Source organism: Mytilus trossulus, chromosome 13 (genome assembly GCF_036588685.1).
Source record: "Mytilus trossulus isolate FHL-02 chromosome 13, PNRI_Mtr1.1.1.hap1, whole genome shotgun sequence".
NCBI lineage: Eukaryota > Metazoa > Mollusca > Bivalvia > Mytilida > Mytilidae > Mytilus > Mytilus trossulus.
In genome coordinates, this window is record NC_086385.1 from 41,601,718 (window position 1) to 41,610,880 (window position 9,163).

The 9,163-nt window shown below is 31.2% G+C and overlaps 1 protein-coding gene across 1 annotated transcript; it reads right to left on the reverse strand.

Annotated features, from left to right (window-relative positions):
* Positions 1-5,314: 5,314 nt before the first annotated feature.
* Positions 5,315-7,020, reverse strand: LOC134694605 (uncharacterized). The gene is made up of 2 exons (XM_063555636.1): positions 6,700-7,020; positions 5,315-5,977 (listed from the first exon to the last, which is right to left on the reverse strand). Exons 1-2 carry the CDS (start codon positions 6,887-6,889, stop codon positions 5,682-5,684), a joined length of 486 nt encoding a protein of 161 aa, XP_063411706.1. The 5' UTR covers positions 6,890-7,020; the 3' UTR covers positions 5,315-5,681.
* Between the last annotated feature and the right edge of the window lie 2,143 nt (positions 7,021-9,163).

Genomic DNA, 9,163 nt, shown 5'->3' on the forward strand with positions numbered 1-9,163 from the left:
GTTTCTATAGTTTATAAAACTTATGTATATACAGTTAATAACAGATCTATCCAGTAGCACCTTGAGTTCTTTGATACTAAATAACAATAAAAGTTGGTATATATTTACATATAAACAAAAACAAAAATCTTTATCACATTTCTAAAGCAATGAACAAATCAATTGTTTCTGTAGAACCTTTCATGAAGATGGTCAGACCGATTTCTTCTTCTTTAGACTTAAAACAACCTAACAGTTTTTTTTAAAAGCACAAGTAAAACTTAAAATTTAATATAAAATGACCAAATACATGAAATTTAAAATGTAAATTATTTCGCATAAAAAATACCATAAACCAACTATTTTTTATTGATTATTTATTTTCCTGACTTTCAGGAGTAGAAGTTTGAGAATATTATTCTTCAGGAAACAATTAGATCCTCTTTTAAATGAAAAGAACAAAAATATTACCAAAAAAAATGTAAAAAATAAATTGTTGTGGTCTGCATGAAATAATTTCAATTTAAGAATCTGAAAAACCAAATCACATATCAACCGAAATCTATGTCTTCATATCTATATATGTAACAGTAAGCACTTTTATCAACGTATGTAAAATTATGTACATTAACAAACAGAAATATCCATAACAAAAACAAAGTAACCACATACTTCAATTATATCACATTGTCTCTTTCTTGGTCAAAACAAAACACGGAAATAAATCAACTTTCATTAATGTTCTACATTGCAGTTGTGTCGATTTCGACATTTCCATCCCAAAACCCAACTTTAGGAATGGCTTTACCTCCAAAACTCTGAGATGGCCCACCCTCTTATAAGGGACGACATCAAAAGTTCAATGTAGGATAAAAAACTTAATTCACATATTTTTTTCACTGACCTCCCCCCCCCCCCCCCCCCCCCGTAACTTAATTTTGGGATAATTTATTCACCTATATGGATATATAAACAATCGGTTTTAAATTAACAAAACTTGCAGCAATGTTATTCCCCCCCCCCCTCCCTAAACTATTTGATTTAAGTTTTTTTATCCTACATCAATCTTTTGATGTCGTCCCTAAATGGACACTGAATATCTTTTTCTTTTACCATAAAAATTGATCATACATTAATTGAAATCAAATCTTTCATTCTCTATATGAATAAATCTAATGTTTAATATTGGTGGACAGGTGTGAGCTTTCCAAATATAGTAGGGAGATGGATAAATGCAGAATCCACCTAAGTAGCCCAGCAATTATAAATGGATTCAGTATTATCGGTGGATAACTTGATTGCACATATTTATTTGATAAAAAGGTTAACCATATATATTCAACTATTCAACAAAGACTTATAATTTTCTAAAATTTGTTGACAATTGGTTGCAAGCATGTGAACAAAATCAAGTACATTGTTGTACCTTTAAAATACATAGTCTCTAAAAAAAATTACAGAAAATTGGTACTACATTTGAGTTACAAAATCATATTAATAAAATAAATGATTCATAAAAACACAGAAAACTGCATGAACAAAACCTCCCTAAATTCTTACTTCAGTTTGAATATAAAACATCTTAATAAAGAGTTTCTCAACATAAAATCATTATTTCAAAACAAGTATTGCCCTATTTATGATTCTAACAAATACTAAATACATGCATTATACTAACTACTTCATAATAATATATAAATCACAGTGTCAAAGCAATGAATGAAAAAAATCATTATCTATGACAGGAATATGTCTCTCTGGTATACCATGCCCCCTTTTTACACTGTCATTTCCATGTTGTGTCAAAGCAAAAATTTGGCACATATCTTTAAATTATGTATATCTTAATGAACACATGCATCAAGTTTCAAGATCATGATCCACAACTTCTTAGTCTTATATGGATAGATATACAGACAAATAAACAAATAAACATTCTTTTTAATAAAGGGAAATAACTCTAATATGACAGTATTTGCCAAAATATAAAACAAACAAAAACAATTAAAAAAAAAAAAAAAGCCATACTGTAGAATGTTTTTACATGCAAGTTGATGCTTTTTTATTTTCACTCATTTAATATTAAGGACCAGTAAGAACTTTTTTAGCCTGCAACCATGCATGTAATGTTTAAAAATCCAAAAAAATAAAAATGTGTACATTTAAATTCTTAGTCGGTTAAAGAGCTCACTAGAGCTCATGTTTTCTCTGTTATAATGTATATATGGACCATAATTTGCTATTGGGCTCCATTTCCTATAACTATAGAAAAGTGATAAAATGTGAATTACTGTAAGAAAAGTTGCAACTACATCTAAAGATGCCATTATTTTTATCAACATACAAGTGTATGCTACTCTTCCCTAGAAAAAAAATAAAATATACGAATTTCAAAGATTCTACAACGGTATTTTTGTGTCGTTTCTCGCGTTACTTATTGCTTCCGAAGAGCATAACGCTGACTGATTTATAGATAATCGTCACCGGCAAATTTGTAACTTTTGCTTTCAAATAACAAAGAACATCGACCAATAAGAATAGTGAGAAGAAAATGCCGAGAACTATAAGTATTTATGTAGCAGATGTAAGAACAGTGGCGTGATTTTTGTGTCTGATTTCGTAACGCAATTTTTAGATGATGTAATCTGCTTTGTTGTAATAGAATTCTTAAAAACAATATGCAAACATGAACTCTCGCGAGATGTTCAAACAGGTAAATCCGAGATGATTTACATTCTTGTTTTGATCTTCGTAATAATTAAGTAAGAAAATTACGTTGTCGTTATGCGTTACATTTCACACGAAACAGAAGTCCAGTTAATTATTGAAATTGTTTTTGTCCTTAAGTTCTAACCTTTTCCGGTCATACGTGAAACATGTGACTAACATGTGATAACGCCATTACGGCCGGATGTACGAAATACTAGGTCTAAACATTGTTTTTGTTTTCAACGGGATGTTAGCAAACATAATCTGTAGACTTGTTTCGTCTTGTTTAAAAGAGGAAAATACAATTGTCAAAGAGATTGCGCCGGTGGTCTGTTATTTTTCCTATGTGCATAATGTTACATACGATCCTGTGTGAAAATAAATGCCCAATGACTTGACAAAATCGATTTCATATTTGACAGACGTTAGAACACACTTCGTTTCCCGATAATGACGTGAATAGTCCTTGGAAAAATCAATCGAAATTACGTCTCTTATCATTGTACCAATGCTCGTTGGATTGATTTAACTTCAGCAGTAAATATTTCTGGATATTTTAGGTGAATAAATATAATTTAATAACAAATACATGTTAATATACCGTTACACTTAGAATGTACAAAGTTGGAATCTCTGTCACAGTTTTTAATTAATATTTTTTATTCATGTTCTGCAAACGTAGATGGTGTACAGGTCACAAGTATCACATTGTGCCTATTTTAAAGATTTTAATTCCAAGTTAAAAGTTTTTTTCTTTACTGGATTTAAAGAATGTTACATTGCCAATGATTTGGAATAAATTGTATATAACTGGAATATCAAAACCAAATATATAAATACATTTTTTTTGCTTAAACATCAAGATACATTTTACAACGATTATGGTATCCTGTATCAATGGAGAAAATATGGAAAATTCTGAATAAATTGTACTAATTGTTTTCAAAACAAGCACATATTTAGGAGTTTTATAATACTGTTACATTTAAGATGGATTTTAAGAAAAAGTATACTGTTCAGATTATTTTAAGCAGATTTTGCAATAAAATAAAACTAAAAAAATGCTTTCAGTTTCTTATGGTTTCCTGTCAGGTTTAAAAAAAACTTTAATATAACATTGAAAATAGATTTTAAATATTAACATGAAGCAAGTAACACTAGTAATGGTGTTTATTTATGCCTTTTGAATTATCAGAGCTCCAGATAAGCTGCGTATTTGCGTGATCACGCAATACAAATATTAGAAAACCCAATGCAATTGTCCATTGCAGGGTTCAACAACCCAATTAATTCAACGGAAAACCCAATTATATGCCAAAACCATGAGTTCTCAACCCTTTTATTGACTACCGTTTGCGTTATTTACCCTTATCTGTTTAAAGTCGTCGCGTAAACTATTTTTATAATATTTATAATTGGAAATTTCCTGTCGTTCTAAATATAGATCCCTGCATCAAGTACCTGAAATGGGTCACTGTTTGAGTTTTCCCTTGCTCAATAGGAACACATGTTTTTGTAAACATCGATCTTCTCGGCGTTTATCATGTAGTCATAATTTTTTCCATTGCTCGGGATTTATCATAACATACATTGAATTAAAACGAAAGTGAATGTCCGGTAAAAATATTTAATTGAAGCATGTTTTTGAAAAGCTGAGGGAAAGTTATGATGATAACAAGACTCATCCAGTGTTTTAAGGAAGCGTCCATCAAATGCACGGGTGTGTGTACGTTCCATAATGAGAACATTTGCTAATAAACACGGGGTTTCATCAAAATCGAAATCAGTTGAAAAAAGTGAAATGCCATTGCCAAATGACAATTATGAAATGATAAAGCATCAGAAACCAAAAGTTCTAAATAGAAGACAACTAAACCCTGATTTATGTAAATTGAATAAAACAAAATCATTCAAGTATAATTAGAGTTTATATACTATTTTTTATTAATTTTACGGTTAATTAATGAATAAACATACCATGCATGCACACAGGCACTGCATGGTCTCAGAATTTATTATATGAAGGTATAAGACGAGTGCCTGTGAATACACATATCTGTTTTTGTGAGAAAATACAAAACTGGCAATAGTTTGAAACGGGGCACAATTTAAACCTACAATTGCTCCTCAGTGAATAAACCAAATAAAACAGCTAACCCTAACCATAATCTCAAACCAAATAAAACAGTTAAACAAAGAAAGAAACATATTTAAGATGGAAAACAATATTGGGGTTGATATTGCCTAAATATTCAATATTGTGTCGATGAAAAAACCCAATTCATTAAGGAGCTTGGTGGTGAAAAACCCAATTTGATATTAACCTGAGGGGTGAATTGGAATTAATAATGCAATTAAAAAACTTTATCACCCAATTATATAAGAAAATGGTGGGTAAAAACCCCAATTTGTGAATTCTTATCTGGAGCTCTGATTATATTGTGCAAAATAAAGAAAATAAAGATTGGTTTCCTGTTTGGTTTCATGTCACGTAAACGGTGAATCAAAATGTATTCATTTTTTCTCGAAAAACTCAATTGTTCCATTCATACTATTCTAACACCAACACAACCCACAAAATAAAAGTTCAAATTTTAGAACTTATAAAAAAGGATACAAAAAGAAACCAAAGGCCGAATACCAAATTATGGTCCATATATATATATATATATGCCGTCTCAAAATAAAATTTACTTACATTTGTACTTACTTACTTACTTAATTCAATGCAGAATCTTCAAACATATATAATGCATCTTTAAACTTTAAATGATACATTTTCTAACCCCCTAAAAAAATCACAACAAACAAATTAAACTTTCAAATCATTGTAAATAATATTTGAATTGATATCTACCAGATATACTCCATATATGAGGTGCCCTGTTAACACAAAAAAAAATATTGCACATAAGAAATTTTACATCAATAACAATATTAAAATGTTTTACTTTTAGTTACAAATGTACACAAATCCTGTACAGTTCCAAGTTTCATAACTCAAAGGATTTCTTTCGTTTCCATGGTGACTTCTTTGGTGTTCTTGGCCTTTTCTTGAAATCCGGAGACCCATACTCTGATTCTTTTTTCTCATTAGGCGACGTCACCAACAAATTTTCCAACTGATTGCTTTCTTCCAGGGTCAGCACTTGGAATCCTGTATGTAAAATCAAAGCTGCTTGTATTGACAACACTCTCTCGTGATTCTTGGCTCCATCAAACTCATCCCAATAGACAGTGTGTTCCCAGATATGCTTTATAAAACACACCCTGCTTTTGTATAATTTTCCTGTAAGAAAAGCAACAAAATACACCTTCATTCTTTGGGAATCAACACAGCTTCATTTTCGTACATATACATGGATTAATTTTCTACAGTTCATGTAAAACATTCAATAAACTAATGATTTGAATGGGGTCATATACATCTTCCTTCTCTTCTTTATAATTCAGCACTCCATCAACATACTGATAATAACTTGTCGGGCACTGATTTTACTATGCCGCGCATGCATGGGATCTAATTTTTACTTGCAGTGAATAATATACAAAAAATAAAAATAAATTTTTTTAACATAATTTCTTTTTCTTCTGTTTTTGTACATGTACTATACATTTTGGTTAGAACTATATACATAGAACTTATTTATTGGAATCTGTTCTCTGAAGCTATCAAGAGTAGTACATTGAACTGCAGCTACTGGGAGAAGGTTCCATTGTAAGATATTCTATACATTGTAGTTGGATTTTTTAATTTGCTGGATCCGCCCCTGATCATCATGTAAAGACTGACTATTTATCAACAAAGAAATAATAAAGCTGCAACTCTGCTCCCACTCCACTAGCCTAATATTCGTAAAATTCTATTTAAATTATAAATAATAATATTTATGTTACTTGTCATTTTCCTTCAGTCAGCTTCGTCCCCTTTTTCACATGCTACTGTAAAACTAAATACTAAGGTCCGATATATTGCTAGATTAGAAATTATGTATATGAAGTATATCATACCACAAACTGCACAATTGACACCGCCAGTATAGTTTTCATTCTTCCTCAAGATTTCCAGTACCCCTCGGATGTCCAAATGCCTTTCTGTTGGTCCATTCGAGTCAAAATGTCGTCCAGAATCATGTCGCTGTCTTCTTGGTCGAGAAATATATGGATCACAAGTGTTATTGTTCACTTCGAACGAAATCATTGCTATAAATCCAACTTATTCAGAAATCTTTGAATTTGGGTAACTTGGATGTGTATTTCCCGCAAAATAAAACACCTCGTGGTCATTAATATCATAACAAACACACGTGACACGTCCAATCCAATGTTTTAAACAGACACGCCCACTTCCGATAACATAACATTTATCACGTGAACTAAACCGCGGGAAAAGATTCGCGGGTTTTTCAAAAGATCACTGCACTTGTTTTTTAAAGCAATTGCTTTCATGCCGTCGCGTATGGCCATCTTTGTGACCCAGATCAGAGACTCCGCCCAGATCAAGCCATAGTATTTTGTTAAACAGGATCCTGGTCTGTCATTCTTAAACACCTGTGTATGTTTTCTAATGCAATACATAGCTTGAAACTTTTGAAAAACGTTAGTGGATTTAAGAAGTTTCAGCATACGTTCTTGTAGATGTATTTTTGTATTAAGGGGGACAACCGTTTGACTATCAAAAAACATAGACGTCCGAGTGAAAAAAATGCATTTTTATACTTGCGATTCCGTTTTCCGTTCGTACGATGTTTCAACAAAATATGGAATCATTTCAGTTGTTGATTTAGTATTGAAAATTTAACTGAATTATCTTTTATAATATACGGTTTTATATGTTTAATTGGTGTTCTTTTAAGAAAGAGGTCATGTGCTCTTGTTCATTCATAAAATTGTCGTTCATTCATAAATTTATCGTAAAATCAAAATCACTACACAGGTTATCAGGTTATACGTAGTGTCAAATGATTACCTGTAATCTAAAAATAGACAAAGTTAACTGACCTATTTTGTTGATCTGTTTGCGCAAATAATTTAGAGGAACGAAACCCTTGTTAAAAACACACAACAATAAGTTTGTTTTCCTTTTTTGCCATAACTCCGTAAGATTTATCGATCACCTTACTAATGAAATGGACCCGTCCAAACGTGATAGATGCCAAGTCCAGATGAAGAGATATTTACAATTTGGAATTTTCTAGTTTCATAGATAAAAAAAGTACATCCTTTTTGGATATCATATTCAAACCTGGGTATGCATGACAAATGATGAAACCATTATCCTAGTCTTTTCAATGAACGAGTCTACTACGTTTGTTGACCTCTACGGTCCACCGTGTTTGCAATTTTATTTCACATGAATTCGAAATATTGAAGATCATTTTCACAATGTTTCCTGAAAATTGGATAAATATCAAAGCAACTTAGAGCTGTTTGTTCTTGTTCGTATAATGACGATTTAATGTCATGTTTGTCTGTGATGGCCCCTCTTTTCGGGATTGCACGATAATTATAGTTATCTCGTACCCCATGAGGATGACACATATCAACTGAGCAATAATGTTTGGGACTTAGTTTTTAAGAAATGATGACAAAGTAACATTATGAAAATATTTTTAGTCAGCTGAAATATATATTTATTTTTTACATGTTTATGCCTTGTAAAATATTTTGTTTCTTCCCCGTTTTTCAACATTTGCGTCTGGAAAGTTGAAATGTTTTAACTGAAGTGTTAAATTTAAATTAATTATGAAAATTAAATCAATAAAGGAAATTATTGTCCAGTTACAAACACTACTAGGGGATAATCCATAATAATTTCTCTTGGAGTTATATGTTTCAGCACATGTATATTTGACCCCAACTTTAGCCTGGTAAACGTCTCCATGTGAAATATAAAACATATTAAAAATGACTTTCTGCTAAAGTCTTTAATTGATATAAAGTTAAAACCTTCTTAATTCTCACTAGAAAACACTCCTGTCATGTTTAATTCTTAAATATATGTGGATGAAAAAAAAGTCCCCAAAACATAAACATGGCAGCAATTGCTTTTACAGCCTTTCAGGCTTTGATTATAAAGAGGAAGAGGACAGGGGTTGGTAAACATGACTGAGAAGGAGGGAACTAATCCGCGATTTGAGATGATTTGCCGTTTGGAAGTCCTTTTTAACTCGCATATATATTAGAGACTGATTTATTCATTTTTTATTAATATTATTTTTTTTGGGGGGGGGGGGGGAGAGGGGGGGTCACTCCTCATTTATGGAGCTTCTTAATTATATGAGGAAAAATGTCATTTTTTTATTTTTGTATTTGAATTTCTTTTATTTTTTCAAGTAAAAGCAAAACACTCTTGGCAAAGACATGCAAATTTACCATTCAACACTTTCAAGGGGTACAATCAAAATCACGTGTTGGATATACACACACCGGAATTAACAGTCGAACAGACCGCTTGAAAGGTAATTAATCGTAT

Excerpts from the sequence above, each read along its gene's own strand:
- LOC134694605 (XM_063555636.1), bottom strand. The coding sequence starts at position 6,889 with ATGATTTCGTTCGAAGTGAACAATAACACTTGTGATCCATATATTTCT. Across the intron at positions 5,978-6,699 it reads TGTCAATTGTGCAGTTTGTG|GAAAATTATACAAAAGCAGG; the intron begins GTATGATATACT and ends CTTTTCTTACAG.